The 16531-nt window shown below is 51.4% G+C and overlaps 6 protein-coding genes across 6 annotated transcripts; 3 read left to right on the top strand and 3 right to left on the bottom strand.

The window, feature by feature from the left end:
• Positions 1-733: 733 nt before the first annotated feature.
• On the bottom strand, positions 734-1531 carry M431DRAFT_117179 (hypothetical protein; the record flags this gene model as incomplete). Its single annotated transcript, XM_024911991.1, has 1 exon — positions 734-1531. The coding sequence occupies one exon, from the start codon at positions 1529-1531 to the stop codon at positions 734-736; it is 798 nt and encodes a 265-aa protein (XP_024773433.1).
• A 2007-nt stretch (positions 1532-3538) lies between these two features.
• M431DRAFT_87700 (hypothetical protein) lies at positions 3539-4741 on the top strand (the record flags this gene model as incomplete). Its single annotated transcript, XM_024923827.1, has 2 exons — positions 3539-4052; positions 4125-4741. The coding sequence occupies 2 exons, from the start codon at positions 3539-3541 to the stop codon at positions 4739-4741; spliced, it is 1131 nt and encodes a 376-aa protein (XP_024773432.1).
• A 621-nt stretch (positions 4742-5362) lies between these two features.
• On the bottom strand, positions 5363-7987 carry M431DRAFT_495716 (hypothetical protein; the record flags this gene model as incomplete). Its single annotated transcript, XM_024917399.1, has 2 exons — positions 5363-5657; positions 5724-7987. The coding sequence occupies 2 exons, from the start codon at positions 7985-7987 to the stop codon at positions 5363-5365; spliced, it is 2559 nt and encodes an 852-aa protein (XP_024773431.1).
• A 2765-nt stretch (positions 7988-10752) lies between these two features.
• On the top strand, positions 10753-12206 carry M431DRAFT_482614 (glycosyltransferase family 15 protein; the record flags this gene model as incomplete). The annotated part of the gene is made up of 4 exons (XM_024916054.1): positions 10753-10803; positions 10899-11729; positions 11787-12075; positions 12139-12206. 4 exons carry the CDS (start codon positions 10753-10755, stop codon positions 12204-12206), a joined length of 1239 nt encoding a protein of 412 aa, XP_024773430.1.
• Positions 12207-12434: 228 nt separating this feature from the next.
• On the bottom strand, positions 12435-13458 carry M431DRAFT_117167 (hypothetical protein). Its single transcript, XM_024911990.1, has 2 exons — positions 12868-13458; positions 12435-12793 (listed from the first exon to the last, which is right to left on the bottom strand). Exons 1-2 carry the CDS (start codon positions 13345-13347, stop codon positions 12719-12721), a joined length of 555 nt encoding a protein of 184 aa, XP_024773429.1. The 5' UTR covers positions 13348-13458; the 3' UTR covers positions 12435-12718.
• Positions 13459-13817: 359 nt separating this feature from the next.
• M431DRAFT_508831 (hypothetical protein) lies at positions 13818-15612 on the top strand. Its single transcript, XM_024919174.1, has 3 exons — positions 13818-14116; positions 14173-15354; positions 15424-15612. Exons 1-3 carry the CDS (start codon positions 14007-14009, stop codon positions 15467-15469), a joined length of 1338 nt encoding a protein of 445 aa, XP_024773428.1. The 5' UTR covers positions 13818-14006; the 3' UTR covers positions 15470-15612.
• The last annotated feature ends 919 nt before the right edge of the window (positions 15613-16531 follow it).

Raw genomic sequence — 16531 nt, 5'->3', positions numbered from 1 at the left:
GATGCCCCCCTGTCGGATTATTGAACAAACATGGCACCACGGCTTTTGGCTTGACCCGAATCGGGGCTCTAATTTACCTCGACTTACTAGGCGTTTTTGGTATCAATCTTCAAGAGGTAAAGGGATTCGCAGCTAGGACTTGTAATTCTGGTGAGAGTCTCTTCATCATTCTCAGTCGCTCTGGTATCATCCGCTAGATGCAATTGTAGTGTCTACACCGGTATATACATGTATCCAGGTAAGACATGACATGCCTTTACTAGGATTGAGGCTGAACTATCTACTTCTTCCGGCTTTTTTATTGACAGCACCCTGAAGGGCTGAGGAAATTGAAGCTGAGAAACTGAGCGTGAGCATGCAACAAGGATGGCTGACATAAAGAAGCTCTCTGCTACATCGTCTCTTCTTTAGGGGAGTTAAAAGGGCTGTGAAAGCCGGGTTGTTGTCAATAATAGGGTTGCTTAATTAGCTTATTGGCTGTTACATCGGCCCCCCCCCTCGAGCGAGTTAAAATTGCTGTGAAAGCCAGAGCAAGGTTGTTGTCACTCTTGGAAGGCTGCTTGATTGGCTCTGCGATATTACAGAGTGCCTAGTTTTAACCTCCAGAGACTTGACCCCTCTGTGTTGCGTTGTATGAGCCACTGTTCGACGATGCCCGGTTTTGACGGGATGGTGCATCCTCTAGAATAAGAGTTTCTGGCATCTACATCTGTGGGCTATTCATCGCAGCTATTCAATCCTCAAACGTCGGGTTATTTAACCACGTACAAATTTTGTCAAGAGCAAACGTATCATGATGTGTCTCTGACGTCGTATAGTCCTTCATCTCGCAATCAATCCAGCCTTTCGTACCACGGCTTGTTGACAATTTCTCCCCAATTCTCCGAGACGAGCCAAAGTCAATCAGAATGGGTCTACCGTCCTCTGCCACAAGAACGTTTGCCGGGTGCAGGTCGTTATGGGCCCAGCCAAGTGTGTGCAAGTGAGAAACTGCCGCGTGCAGTGATTCCATGAAGAGCTCTTTATCTTGGATGGTTTGGCCACTCTTTAGGAAATCTTTCAAGTCGTAGGGATGTCGGTCCAGGACAAGTCCAGTGATGTATCCACGCCGAACACGGCAACCATGATATCCCACAATATTCGGGTGAGGTTGGCTCCTTAGCACTTCCATGACCTCTGCCTCCTCTACTAATCCATCGCGGAGGAGATGTACAACTTTATACTTTAAGAACACGTCATACTGGCCTACTTGAGGCCGTTTGATGAAAATGCCTGGAGGGAGCTCTTGAGGAGCTTTGGTTGTAGTGACAGCTTGGGGCCACGGTGGGAAGATTTCGTCGTCAGGAATTCGAGCGAGGGAGGCGGTGATTTCTTGAAAAGTAATGTCTGCTTTTGGCTTGTTTATCTCGCAGTAGAATATCTTGTCATCGTCCACCTTTGCGATTGCGGTATATTGGAAGTCCTCAGTTTCATTGTCAAATTGTTCATATACCCAAAGTAATTCTTCCCAGCTGGTAATCTCGGGCGCCATGGCGAGTGAATCTGAATCCATTGAGTTCTTGTGTTGGAAGAAGAAAAGAGCGGTCTGTGACGGGTTTCAATCCAACCCAAGGCCTGCATGTTCTTATGCCGCATTGACGCGATTGCGACGCACGATCCTCATATTGCATTCCAACGCCTTAAATGATGAATGGTACGAAACTTGCAATATTTTCAGCTCCGTCCGCGGCGTAAGAAGCATCACACATTTTCATTACCGGCATTAAATAGACTGTCTCTGCTAAGTAACCCTCGCCCCTATAGCATGTTATACCTAGCGAAAGGGGAGAGATCAAAGACAAAGGCCACAAACTCTCGGATACAACTCTCAGAATTCTACATAAGACGACACCCATGAATCATCATTCGTACTATGGCTACACTTTTGGATTCGCTTCATGGGAACCGCGTCAAGCATCTGCTCATCATCTTCTTACCGATTCTGGATGTAGGTTAGATAGCTAGTGATTTTCCTCCGTACCAGCTCATAGCACTCTTTTGGTGTCTTTTACAGCAGCTTTAGATTAGTCCCTCCCCTCTCTGTACAGGCTTTCGAGTGAAGTTGAATATACTGTGGGAGAGTGGTGCCAGTCTGTTGGCTGCCCCTTCATAGCATTTGTGACCTCACCCAAGGCCTGAAGCGGTGGGATTGAACTAAGGGTTCATGCCGGGGATGAAGCTGTGATATTTCATAACATTTTTAACCTCTCATAAGGCCTGGAGACTCGCAAGAGGTTCATGTATCTATACTTATATCACTATGCTAATGTCTGGAAAGAATAAGTCTCTGTACCCTTTCCTTCGAAATTATTTAAGAGGCGGAGGCCTGCATACCACTGGGTACATGTATAGTAGGCCATACTAAGTACCTAGCAATACTTAGGCAGCCAATTATCAGCGGAGTCCTAGTTTCTAATGAGCCGCATCTGCACTGCGGCCCAAGAGGTAAAATCCTTCACAACATTTTAACCTCACTGGAGTGGAGTTGCTTGGATGAAGTCATAAACGACTTTCACAGCATTTTTAACCTCTCCCAAGACCCGGAGACTGACAAAAGGTTCCAGTATCTATACTTTTAGCCTCATACTTTTGTCTGAAAAGATAAGCCCCGTCTCTATACCTCTTACTTTAATATAATAAAACTCTACCAATCATAAGCCCCTTTTCTTTCGAGCAGGTTTCTTTGGCTCCAACTCTTTGACTCGTTAACCCAATTATTGACTCTCGCGTTGTCATGGTCGAGGCCACGGCGTTTCACACCATTCTTGATCTCACTCGAGTCCTGGCGCTTTTCACAGCATTTTTACAATGCACTCAAGGCCTGAAACCCCCATTTCACAGCATTTCATACTCTGCCCAAGGCCCGGGGCTCACAAAAGACTATGTATCTATACCCTCAGCCTCATGTCATTGTCGTGAGAGAATAAGTCTCTATACCTTTTACTTCGAAACAATGTAATAGGCGAAGCTCTGCATAGGTAGGTGCCTACGATAGTAGGTAGTAGGCGGCAGCCTACCTAATTATGAGCTCTGCTGGCAAATCGGTACTTGACCGAATGAATGCGAATTCAAGCATCCTTAGCCCCCTCGAGAGAGTAACAACCAATCACTACCCCAGCACGGGAAACCTCGCATATTTCACAGCATTTTTAACCTCACCCAAGGCCTGAAGCGGCGAAATTAACTTTGGCATTCATGAGAGAGAGGCTCGGTGAAGGTACTCCCGATTCTTCACCACAGATGCAGGGCCCCCGATAAGCGCCGATAAGAGCTGCCGCCAGGAAATTTCTCCAAAGACACCCCACCTCCAACTCGCAGCCAACGACTCATCACCAGCTATCATCACAACACCTGATATAACCATTATCTGCTCTCATAAAATCTCCTTTACCCGTAATATTATCCAATTCCAAAACCCTCACATCATATCCTCACCCATAAAACCACCCAATTGAACCCCCCCAAAACAGCCACCATGTCCAACATAGACCCTGACCTCATGGACATTGTCAACGACAACCCCAAACTCGACCACGCCGACGCCGACAACAACGACGAAGACGACCCCATCACCGCAAGCTACCAAGTTTTCCTCAACCCAGCCCTCCCCCTCGGCCGCCGCCTCCTCGTCCTGCAGCACCCCAACCGCACCGACAGCACGCCTCGCCCGCCCCCCACCGAGCTGCGCCTCAAGGAACACTCCGGCATGGTCGAAATCGACATGCCCATGGACAACACCACCGCGTACGACCGCGAAAAGGGCCTCCGCTGGGGCCGCACGCTGCAAAACTCCATGGCCGTCAAGAATGGCGGCAGTCACGGTCTGGCGGGAGGTTTCGGTGTCGGCGCCGTCCAGCAGCGCGCGCCCAGGAAGAAGGGTGACGTCGAAGAAGACGAAAACCTCGACTGGAACGATGCCGTGCGTCAGGGTAAAGTCCTTAGCACGCAGACACTAGGTGGCCAGTATCCCGATACCGACGAAGTACAGTACATGGTCGGCGTCTTCCAAGGCAGTACGTTGCAAACCATTCTTTCTTTTCTCGGGATATAAATTCCCAACTAAACAAAAATTCTTCCCAAAACAGAGGACCTCCATCTCACCCCCGTCTCCAACCTCATCCACCTCCGCCCTCAACTGCACCACCTCGACGCCGCCACCGCGCAAGAACGCCAATCCTCCGCCGCCGCATCAAAGGACGGCGCAGCACCCGCAGCCCCCACCGCCCGCGCAATCCACATGACCATCAAGACCACCGCCGAAGGAGCAGACGGTGTTTCTACAGAGACAATGGCCGACCGCCTGCGCTCCGTGCAGACCGAGCCCTGGCGCAAGATGCGCTACACCGACGAGAACGAGGAGACTGCGTGGGAGGTCTACAACGATAGCTTGTTCCTCCGGCCGAGACCTGAGCCCGCGGGCGAGCAGGGTGTGCCTGCTGCGGATGCGGATAGGGATCTGGAGGAGCTCGTCCCGACGCTGGGCAACAAGTGGGATGACAAGCAGTTCCTTGAATCCATCAGCGGCATCAAGAAGCCCGATCCTGTGCCGGAACTGCCCGTTGAGAAGAAGCCGGAGCCTATTGCTGCTGTTGCTGCGCCGCCGGCAGAGGAGCCTCGGCAGACACCGAGGGCGACTCGTCCTAGAGCTGGTGCGGCTGCGGCGTTGGCTGCTCGAAGAGGTGGACGAGCGAGAGGCGCTTGATGATCTTAGAGTCGGTCATTATTCTTTTGCATGGAATCAGGTGTTTCGCGGAGTTTTTGGTTTTCTAATTGTCAAACATGTGCTATATCATATATATTTTTCCACTTGGGTGGTTGGATCTACATAAAATACAATATCAATCATACCCATCACTTAACACAACTCGAATCCAGTGCCCACACCACATCAAGTGATTTAATCAAGAAAAAAAAAGTTGCATTGTCCTCATATCGAGGATCGAAATTCGAGCTAAACGACTCACCCACAGCCACAGATTCTCCCCCATCGCGACTCGGTATCATCCCCATCCACTCGTTGGTATAGTAGTAGTACAGCATGACAAGATCAAACGATAATATCCCGCTCATTTGCCCACGGACTAGCAACCCTTGCAGCACTACAAGCTCCCTTTTTGAATAAATGCAAAACGACAAGTTTCCCTCCAAGTCGTCCAGATTATCTTTTTACCCATCCCATAGCACGAGCACAACAACTGCTAGTCCAATCCTTCCAACTTGCTTTACCCACTGCAATGATATCTAACGAAAAATATGTATTTTTATAGTCGAGTTTCTCTCACCAAATCATATAAAGACCAGCTCCCGGGTCCTGTTTTCGAATTTACTGTCCCATCAACATGTCCACGTCCAAGCCAATCGAGTGCAAGAACAAGTTGACGCTGCTAAGGCGCTCCGTTGCCATTGTGGGAGGGAGCGTCTTTGCCAGAGAGATGGTGCCAATGACACGATCCTTGACGGCAAGGACCAGACGAGTCTGTTGGTCGTTGCTGGCGCTGACTCCAAGAGCCGCGAGGAGCTGCCACACGTACACGTCTGATCCGGTGTTGATGCTGCCGGGGAACATGTAGGGCAGCGACATCTCGAGCCGGCTAAAGAAGATTTCATACGTTTGATCCCTAGGGAGAATATTAGCTACAATGTGCTTATACCAGTTGTCAGAGCATTTTAGCTGAGCTACTTACCATTTCTCCCACTGTTCAGGAGAGCCGCCGCCAGTCTGCTTGAGAAGCACGGCACGGCTGAGAATTAGTGTGAGCATAGAAACGCCGACTCTGGTCTTGGCGATGTGATCAACGTTCAGATTGGTGGCAATCAGGTTCAAGACGCCGTCCACAATATCCAGTCCTGTATCGTTAAAGTACTGCATCAACGATGGCATGACGGTAGACAGGAACAGGTCAATGTTCTCTCGCATTCTCGCGTTAAGAGTAGGCTCATCGTTGGTCACGGCGGCACCATTCACCACATCCAGCTGGTCGAGGTGGTAGACAATCATGGTCATGATGGTGGTGCGTTGTTCGAAGCTCAGATGAGGAAAGATTCGAGGGATAGCCTTCTTTCCTTTGGCGCAAGACAAAAAGGCAATAAAGGGGTGAGGAACGACGACCCCAATGGGCTCGTGCACCTTGAGTTCTTCCCAGAGCCGGGTGTTGAGAGCCTCCAATCCCGCTGCCCACTCTCGGTGCTTCTCCTGTAGCTCCTGGTCGGCTTGGTTCGTGATAGGAGGTGGCATGAGTCGAACGTGATCTTCGATCTTCATCAAGGTGACGTAGACCCGCTCGGCATTTCGCAGAATCGTCTTGCGGTCAAGGCCGTTGGCAGGCGACTTCTTTCCGCTTCCAGCTCGGTTGTGATGGGGCTCGTTCTCCGCTGCACGCTTGATGTTGAGCAAGGGCTTTGGGGTTTTGGCATTGCTAAAAGATATCTTGCCCAAGCTACCAGCGATGACGAGCTGGGGATTCTTGGGCTTGTTCTTGGCGGCCTCGACAGCTCGCTGGACCTGCTGCTCCATGCGCTGGATATGATTCTCCGCAGGCCTTCCGTGGCGGCGCATGTTTCCATGGCGGCCACCAGTCTGGAAGAGATAGGTTTGAGCAAAGTTGCTCAGAGGCTGGCTGGGGTTTTGACGTTGACCGGCACGAATGTGGCTATAGACTTGGTAGTAAAAGTCTTCCGAGAGAGAAGCGTCGGATCCCTGCTCGACAGGGTTGCCCGTGGCAGAGACGAGCTGTTGGAGCTGGATACGAGTGATGAAGTTCTTGTCTTGGGGAGTCATTACACCGTTGTCCTTGGAAAGCAACCAGATCTTGTGGTTGCGCTTGGCACGTTTGGTCTCTTGATCCAAGAACGCAACCTTTTCCTCCTCGGACATGTGGGCCAACTGAGGATGAGCGCTCAACTGCGCCATCTTCGCGGCGTCCTGTTGAGCAGCTGCTGCAATGCGCGCCTCGGTAGACATACGCTTGGGGTTTTGAAGAATCTGCACAGGCTGAACTGCAGGTGCAGGCTGCTGCTGAAGATTGTGGTATTGCTCCTGCTGCCCAGGAGGGGTGGGCAGCTTGTTGGCGAGAGAAGGCGAAGCCTTTGCTTGTGAGCCTTGAGGCCGCTGCAGGATGGTAACAGGTTGCGGCTGGCCGTGCTGAGGGTGAGGAGATGCATGCTGAGCAGGTGGGTAACCAGCAGAGGCTTGTTGGTACGAAGCAAGCTCGGAGACTGCTGGCTGCGGCGAGGGCTTGACTTGGGCGCGCATGGCTGCTTCGACTTCTTCCAGGCTCATCACCTTTCTTCCAACACTGGCCGAAAGCGCGGGCTGGGGAGAAGGCTTTGGGATTGGGATAGCCGCTGCCTTGGAGGGGCCAATGCCCCAGATGCTCTGGTCGACATGCAGATCGGGGAGAGGCTCGGGCTCATTGTACTTTTCGTATCCGGTCCGATGAGGCCGTGTCGATATGGGTTCGGCATAGTAAGACGGATGCTGTTCATAGGCCTGTTGGCCATACGCCTGCTGCCCGTACGCCTGCTGTCCATACGCTTGCTGTTCATAGGACTGCTGCGCATACGACTGGGAGGGTATGCCGATGGGCTGAGCCTGGGTCTGGGAAACATTGGCTCGTGCGGCTGGTTGCAACCGGTTGAAGCGAAGATGCTCCTCCTCGATGGCATCGGCAACCTTGGCCGTCTGACCAAAAAAGTCAAAGTCTTTGCCAACCTTTGCGGCACCAGAACCAGAATCGGCAGGGCCACCGCCAAACGTGTCGTCGTTGAAAGCATCGTCGGCATCGTCTAGCTGATCTCCAAGACCATCATAGGTGTCTTCGAAGTCGAGGGCATCGCCGCCGTCATCGTGGTGACCAGAGAGGCCAGCGAATGGATCATGCGGTTGGGAAAAGCCTGGGGCGGCCGTGTTATGCCCACGGCCGCTGGTATCGAAGCCGAAGAAAGACATGTTGGATTGTTGAACGAGGAATTATATGTTTAACATACTAGTAATGATGGTGTTAGTCTGGTGGACAAGGTTTTGTATGCAAAAAGTTTCAAGAAGTAGAGAAAGGTTCGCGAGGCTTAATTAGACTCTGAGCTGCTAAGAGCGGTAGAATCTGCCAAAGCTAAAGGGTCGGTGGTGAGCTGGAGTGATTGTTGAGCCCCGGAGTGGCCCCGCAATTCTGCGCGCGATGTGTTGTCTTGCCCATCCGACAAGGCTGAAAGGGACGAGGCCTCGACAAGGCTCGAATATCGGACGCAGCTTCCCCTCCTCAACGACTCCCCACCAGTGGCTGGACAGAATGGCTCTCGCGATGGTGTACAACAGGGCAAAGGCAGCAAAAGGCAACGTACCGCTAAGATAGTGAAGGGATGGCGAGGACTTGAAAAGCGCACAAACCTATCATGGTGTCTTCCCGCTGCGACGCCGAGGATGTCCAAGAGCACGAGCAAGAAGCTGACCAAACGCGGAGCTCCTTGTCAAAATGCGGCCTGTCCAACAAGGCGCAGCTGAGCGGCGATCCAGAAACTCGAGACGGTGAAGCGAGAGCACGGCGCCTGGAGGCCAATTGTGCGGTTTTGGTGAGAGACTGACGTCCTCGAATAGAAACCAAACCCCCACATGTGGGAGGGAAACAGAACAGTCAGCCGGCGTGGAGTCACGTGGCCTCGCGCATGGAGGGGCAACGAGAACGAGATGCATAAAATCCAATCGTGTATTATCTATGAGATATAATCATGAGAAGATTTATTTTTATAAAACATGAAACGGTAGATTATTACAAACTACGTCAATTAGATGGATATCAAGGTTATTGTGGCTCTTTTTTTTTCTCGAATTATGTGGGAGACAAAAACTCGACTATTTGTTTATGGATACCTACTGGATCGATAGTGTAGATACTATTAGGTGGTCCATCTCTATGACTCCATACAGACAAGGTGAAGAAAACAATAGTTCAATATTCTCTGAGTATTTTTCTCCAAGTAATACCTAGGAGATATCCAATTCATTGAGGATCTGCTACCAGAGCTATATTCCTCCAGCATAGCATTACCACTATGTGTAGGTAGCTGTATGTTTGAGACATGGAATGCTGGATAGCTGAAGAGCCACTCCCTTCTTCTCGCTGCCAGGTAGATACATATGGAGTTGTGACGTGTTTCATTTTTGGACTCTCGCTTGGCTGTGTACCAGTGTCTGATCGTCTCAAGCCATTCAGCAGCCAATCTCCTACATGACGAGATCGGATACCCAGCTTACGAGTACTTGTACTGAGTCTTTGGACAAGGATGACCCGTACGTGCATGTACATGTGCAGTACCATGTAGGGGTCCGTAACAGGCATCCGCCGATCTAAGTCCATCAATTGTTGCTCTGGTTATAACAATCATTGTTGCATTTGCATTGAGTGGTTTAGTTTGTCTACAAGGCCTCACTATGCTACGAATCAAAGGATGTTATGTAGTGCATACCTAGGAAGTATATACCCTCACGAATTCAGCCACCAGACGTGTACATTGAATCATTCCACGATCCTTCCGCCGAGCTAGTCGACAGGGTTGGGCGACGATCAGTGCTGAGCCTCCACTGCGAAACAGCAGTGCGCTAGTGGTTACAGGGGCTTCAGTTACAGCGAGAGATCCAATGCCACCTAGAGCAGAGGGATTGAAACGGACCATGGATTTGCTGTTGGTTGGCGAGGTGCATCGCGTGCCAGCCATTGTACGACCAAGAATCTCCTTTTGGGGCTGGCATCAAGTCAGGTACCACCTCGGTACTGCTCTGTACTCTGGCATCGTCTCTCATACCGCTTCTTCTTGCTCCATGTCGCACCAAATCAAGCAGACAGCAATTTGAGGCCTCTGTTGGGCTGGCCAGTCAGCCCCCTTTGCCATTTCCCGGCACTGCACAGCACTGCTTAGCACAGCCTTACCCGCCCAAGATTCCGGATTGCCGTCTCCTGAGCTTGAGCCTGAGCAGCAACAATTTCCATGATCCATCGAGTTGATTTAATCTGTACAGAGTGTACTGGGTACTATAAGGGGTACGGCCAAGGTACTTGTCGATACTCCAGCTGCCTTAAAGTACATGGGCCCAATCGCTGTAGCTTTACCGGCCACTGCCACTTCAAAGGGGCCAATCTGTCTTTACGAGCGCATGTACCGGCCGCGTACTTGATAACGCCAATAGCTCCCTGCAGTTGACGGTTAGGGGATTTTAGCACACGCAAGCCTGGCCGGCGCTGCTGGACTCAGCTGCGTAATGCCGGCCGAGTCGTCTGCAGCTGCTAACCCGCTACTAGCAAGATACGAGGCGCTCTCTGGAACCTGAAGGATTTCCCTCCCACTTATTATCTACGGATACCCGCCTCAATCTTTGTCCTCCTTTTCATCTTCTCTCGTTTCAAGCCCTTTTCTTTTCTTCATTGACGACTTTCATCATCACCAACTTGCTGCTCTGGCTGCCCGATCCAAACCAGCCAGCGGCCCGACTCGAATTTCCTCCTGCACGGGGCTCCCTTCAATCTCTAGCGATTCGACACAACCCGGCCATGTGCGTCTAACAGCATCTGTCCACGATCCCAGACGCTGTGCGCCACCCCTGTCTCGATTGTTTCTCCCCATCCCAGAAACAAAAGCGGCTCCTTTTCCACTCTCCATCGACATCGTTGATTTCTTCCAACCGCTCGTCTTCTTCCTGGCAATTGTTGCCGCCCACGCACCATCATGGCGTCTGCAAATGCGCGCTATGTGCGCTACCTGCTTATCGCATTCTTTGTACGTGGCTCCAAGATCCCCGACCCATTTAACGCAAAAGGCAAAAGGCACGGTGACGCATGCACAATGGGGTAAATGCTAACCTGGATGCAAAGACGCTTCTAGTCTTCTACTTCGTCTCCAATTCAAAGTACGAGGGCGTGGACATTAGCAAGGGCGCCTTCACATCGGGCCCCAACCAGCAACCCCAAGATGTCTCCAAGCCCACGCCTCCAAAGGCTCCCTCTGGCAATGCAAAGGACTTTCCTCTTGCCCTGACCCCGAACGACCCCGGATTCAACGACCTGGTGGGCATTGCCCCCGGCCCCCGAGTCAACGCCACCTTTGTCACCCTCGCCCGAAACAGCGACGTCTGGGATATCGCTCGCTCGATCCGCCAGGTCGAGGACCGCTTCAACCGACGATACAACTACGACTGGGTCTTCCTCAACGACAAGCCCTTTGACAGCACCTTCAAGAAGGTAACGACGTCTCTGGTGTCCGGCAAGACATACTATGGCGAGATTGCTCCCGAGCACTGGTCCTTCCCCGAGTGGATTGACCAGGACAAGGCCAAGAAGGTGCGAGAGGACATGGCTGAGCGCAAGATCATCTACGGTGACTCGGTCAGCTACCGCCACATGTGCCGCTTCGAGTCGGGCTTCTTCTTCCGCCAGCCCCTGATGCTGAACTACGAATACTACTGGCGCGTGGAGCCCTCCATCGAGCTCTACTGCGACATCCACTACGACCCCTTCCGCCTCATGGTTGAGAATGGAAAGAAGTACAGCTTTGTGCTGAGCTTGTACGAGTACCCGGCCACCATTGCCACTCTGTGGGAGAGCACCAAGAAGTTTATGAAGAACCACCCTGAGCACATTGCCGAGGACAACTCGATGAAGTTTTTGAGTGACGATGGTGGTGAAACCTACAACAACTGCCACTTTGTAAGCATACCCCCTTGATTGGTTTCGAGCTAGAGTAAAGCTAACCGGAGATGACAGTGGTCCAACTTTGAGATTGGCAGCTTGGAGTGGCTGCGAAGCAAGCAGTACATTGACTTTTTCGAGTCCCTGGACAAGGACGGCGGCTTCTTCTACGAGCGATGGGGAGATGCTCCCGTTCACTCCATTGCCGCCGGCCTGATGCTCAACAGGAGCGAGATTCAGTTCTTCAACGATATTGCCTACTGGCACGTCCCCTTCACTCACTGCCCCACTGGCGAGAAGACAAGAATCGACCTTCGCTGCCATTGCGATCCTAAGGAGAATTTCGATTGGAAGGGTTATTCTTGTAAGTCGGCCCTTACTGATCGTAGTATGGGAGAGTGCGAGCATTTGCTAACTGTTGACATAGGTACGTCCCGGTTCTTTGACATGAACGGAATGGACAAACCCGAGGGCTGGGAAAACCAGAAGGATTAGAGAATGGATGGAAAAGCTTTTATACTTGACACGAGCAATCAAGTTTTCAATGGGACGGGCGAGTACGCTTAGTTATTCTTACTCGAGTTTAATTCGCAGGCACGTCTCACACATCAAGTGCATGTGCATGTATGTGCATGCACGCATGAACTAAAGGGGGACTATGAGAAGAGACGAAAACAAAAAAAGGGAATGGTATTTTTTTAAACTGCGGGAGGTATAAAGGGGCGTCTGTGTCTGCTGGCTTTACACGATTTGGACAATGATTGCTGGTGTAAATATAGTATAGGGTGAAATGGAAAGTGAGGGTGTTTGTTTGACGTAACTTGCCGTTCCAAGGTGTGATTATATGTTGCTCTTTTTCATATGTATTGTACAGTGCTCGTCTCTTGTGCTGCTCTATGGTATTTTTATACATGGCGGTCCAATGTCTAGATCAACATTTCCCTCATCTGCGCAAGAAATCCGTCATTTTCATATATCGTTTCCTCTCCATCCACTCATACACCGGCTCAACCAACAGTAGCCTTCTTGGGCTTCTTGGTACCATATTTACTCCTGCTCGTCGTTCTACTCGCAACACCACCCTAAAACACACTCAAGTCAGCTCAACGCACTCACTCTGAAATCCCAAAAACCATAATTTCAATCTCAAACATACCAAATCCAATGCTCCTCGCACCAAATGATACCGCACACCAGGACAATCCTGCGCCCTCCCTCCCCTCACAAGCACCACACTATGCTGCTGGATATTGTGCCCTTCACCAGGGATATACGCCGTCACGACGGCTCCAGAAGATAACTTGACACGCGCAGTCTTGCGCTCACCGGAATTGGGCTTCTTGGGCCTCACGACGCCGACACGTAGACACACGCCCTTGAGGGCGGGACAGTGCGTGTTGGACAGCGCGGGCGAGACGGCGTGACGAGCTCGCTTGCCCTTTCGGATGCCGCGCAGGACTTGGTTGAGGGTGGCTTGCGGGGCGGGGGTTGTTGAGAATGCGCGCTGGGCGAGGGAGAGAAGCGGCGATTGGAATCTGGAGGCGATGGGGGATATTGATGTTGAGAGGAGAGTCGTCGATGTGAGGGATTGGCGGGCGGCGGGGGAGAAGAAGCTGCGGAGGAGTGCGGAAGCCATGATGGGCTGCGCAATTGGGGGGTTTTGTTTGCTCTTAAAAGCAACCTTCCCCTAGTTCTGTTGCGTGCGCAATTGAGTTATTGGCGATTGTCGTTGCGCCTCTGCTATCAATCCAACCATCAATATGCAGCCATCACCAAATCTTGCAAGTGGACTGAAAGAGCAGTCACATGACCTTGAAAAAATCCCGGAACCCCAAATCAGCCGCATTCCGACAACACAAAAACGGTACCTCGCACAATGTACCTTTTTTTCCCACCCACTCGCGCGACATGTGAAAAGGGTCCCATCTCGGTGCGGCTAAATCCCGGCTCTTTATCTACCCTCACCCCACGTTACAATTCCTCTTTTCACCTGTCTGCCCCGCTGCCCGTCGGCGTCGGTATAGCGGCCCCGGATAGAATGGTTATCCTCGGCTGAATCCACCGACAACCACAAGTCAACGAACCAGCTGGGGTAAAAAAGAGAAGTGAAGAGCCGGGCCCGGCGATAGTCGATTGCTTATACCTTCTCTCCCTTTTTTTTTCTTCTCTTTTCTTTTCTATTTATCCCTAGCCTCGCTGTCTTTATTTTCGTTTCCATTCTTCTCATTGCGTAGAGCTGATAGCTTCCATCTCATCTCTCTCCCCCACATCCTCTCCCACCTCTTCTCAGAAATCATGTCATCGTCATTCACACGGGCCCTGCGCCCTGCCCTTCGCTCCAGCCGGGCCCTCGCCCAGCGAAGCTCCGTCGCCAGCGTCCTCCGTCCAGTCATCCGAAGCAATGTGTAAGAAAGAAGCACAGCATCAATATCAATTCATCAACAGCTAACAATGCCACCAGCCCCATCCGCCATCTCGCCACAACCACCCCCAGACTCTCCGCCTCTCCCATCGACATCTCGGAAATCCCCCCCACGCCCATCTCCCACCTCTCCGAGATCGAGGCCGCCATGACCGAGTCCGTCTCAAAGTTCGCCACCGACGTCGTCCTCCCCAAGGCCCGCGAGATGGACGAGGCCGAGGCCATGGACCCCGCCATTGTCGAGCAAATGTTCGAGCAAGGCCTCATGGGCATCGAGATCCCCGAGGAGTACGGCGGCGCGGGCATGAACTTTACTTCCGCAATCATCGCCATTGAGGAGCTCGCCCGTGCTGATCCCAGCGTCAGCGTCATGTGCGACGTCCACAACACGCTCTGCAACACGGCCATTATGAAATGGGGTTCTGAGCATATCAAGCGCACCTATCTCCCGCGCCTGGCCACCGACACCGTCGCCTCCTTCTGCTTGTCCGAGCCCGTCTCCGGATCAGACGCCTTCGCCATGGCCACCCGCGCAACTGAGACTGCTGATGGCTTCGTCCTCAACGGCTCAAAGATGTGGATCACAAACTCCGTCGAGGCCGGCATCTTCCTCGTCTTCGCCAACCTCGACCCGTCAAAGGGCTACAAGGGCATCACCGCCTTCGTCGTCGAAAAGGGCACCCCCGGATTCTCCATCGCCAAGAAGGAGAAGAAGCTCGGCATCCGCGCCAGCAGCACCTGCGTCCTCAACTTCGACGACGTCCACGTCCCCAAGGAGAACATCCTCGGCGAGCGCGGCCAGGGGTACAAGTACGCCATCAGCATCCTCAACGAAGGACGCATCGGCATCGCCGCCCAGATGACCGGCCTCGCCCTGGGGGCCTGGGAAAACGCCGTCAAGTACGCCTGGAACGACCGCCGCCAGTTCGGCTCCCTCATCGGCGAGTTCCAGGGCATGCAGCACCAGTTTGCGCAGGCGTACACTGACATCGCTGCCGCACGCGCCCTCGTCTACAATGCCGCCCGCAAGAAGGAGGCTGGCCAGGACTTTATCAAGGACGCTGCCATGGCGAAGCTGTATGCTTCGCAGGTTGCTGGCCGCGTGAGCAGCCTTGCTGTTGAGTGGATGGGCGGCATGGGCTTTGTGCGCGAGGGCCTGGCTGAGAAGTTTTTCCGTGACAGCAAGATTGGTGCCATTTACGAGGGCACGAGCAACATTCAGTGAGTTTCATCTTCAGATAATTACAATGTGTATGAGGAGTTCAAGAGGCTAACGTGATTTACCAACAGGCTCAACACCATTGCCAAGCTGCTGCAAAAGGAGTACACCAACTAAGAAAATCGAAAAGACGGAAGCAACGAAACAATAACATGTAAACGAACAAGGAAAAAAAAAAATTATATATAGACGTAAAAGAAGAGGATCTCTATAGTCTCTAAATAATCCCATAGAAGCCAATTCTCATCACGATATTCTTAATCACCAACTCATTCACATACATTACTCTAAAATCTCACATTCAGATCGACATCACACAACAAGGCTCAACTCAATCAACTAATACTATCGGCATCACACAACAAGACTCAAATCAGTCAATTACTTCATAAGCATAGCATCAAATTCTCTATTAGTAGGTATACTTCTTACGCTAACAAATTCCCCCGCAAGCAACAATGGTAGGTAGTTTCTTCTCCGCTGAAGATGAAGATTGAATGTTGAAAATAACAAAATGCGCGACAATCAGTTTTTAAGTAAGTAAAGAAAAAATGAAGAGGAGTTCCCAAGTCCCAAAGAGATTTGCTTTTCTTTCAAGACGTAAGAAAAAAGAAAAGAAAGTCGCCCTTTTAAGAATGGAAAGTAAAAGACTCAAGGCAATCAAAAAACGTAGCCTGGCGAGCGACGGAAAAGACATCTCCCTTTTGTTAAAGAAAAAAAAAAGAAGAAAAGACACAAAACGCTCGTCAAAATCTCTTCTCCTTCTGAAAGTATTACCAAAAGGCCATCATATCGTCTCGCCGTACTAGTCTGTAAAGATCCATTGGGCACCTCGCGGCACCCCATCCCGGCTGCTGCTGGATAGCAAGAAGAAAGCCCACGTGTATAGAGCCGCCGCCGCCATTAATCTTTTAATTCCACTAGTTGTCTTGGTCAAACTCTGTTCGTTTCTACTATTCCAAGTCCGCCGTGTAGCTGAATCCTCGGAACTCTTCTTGCATTGCTTGAGAAAGCACTGTAGCAGGTGTTAGTTAGCATAGCGCGACAGACCACAAGAGGGCAAAAGGCAGCATAGAACTTACCAGACTGGACTGGGGTGAGAACAGGAGTAACGCTGGTAAACTCGGAGTCAAAGTTGCTCGTATCCGTAGCACTCTTGATCTGGGGCAGGAACGGCGG

This window comes from Trichoderma harzianum, assembly GCF_003025095.1.
Source record: "Trichoderma harzianum CBS 226.95 unplaced genomic scaffold M431scaffold_7, whole genome shotgun sequence".
Lineage (NCBI taxonomy): Eukaryota > Fungi > Ascomycota > Sordariomycetes > Hypocreales > Hypocreaceae > Trichoderma > Trichoderma harzianum.
The sequence above is the reverse complement of the archived record's forward strand: the minus strand, read 5'-3'. Positions and strand labels throughout refer to the sequence as shown.

Bases quoted from the DNA above. Each gene is read 5' to 3' on its own strand.
- M431DRAFT_117167 (XM_024911990.1), bottom strand. From the start codon at position 13,347: ATGGCTTCCGCACTCCTCCGCAGCTTCTTCTCCCCCGCCGCCCGCCAA. The intron at 12,794-12,867 runs GTATGTTTGAGA...AGTGTGTTTTAG, and splicing joins TGCGAGGAGCATTGGATTTG to GGTGGTGTTGCGAGTAGAAC.
- M431DRAFT_508831 (XM_024919174.1), top strand. From the start codon at position 14,007: ATGTCATCGTCATTCACACGGGCCCTGCGCCCTGCCCTTCGCTCCAGC. The intron at 14,117-14,172 runs GTAAGAAAGAAG...CAATGCCACCAG, and splicing joins CCAGTCATCCGAAGCAATGT to CCCCATCCGCCATCTCGCCA. The intron at 15,355-15,423 runs GTGAGTTTCATC...ATTTACCAACAG, and splicing joins GAGGGCACGAGCAACATTCA to GCTCAACACCATTGCCAAGC.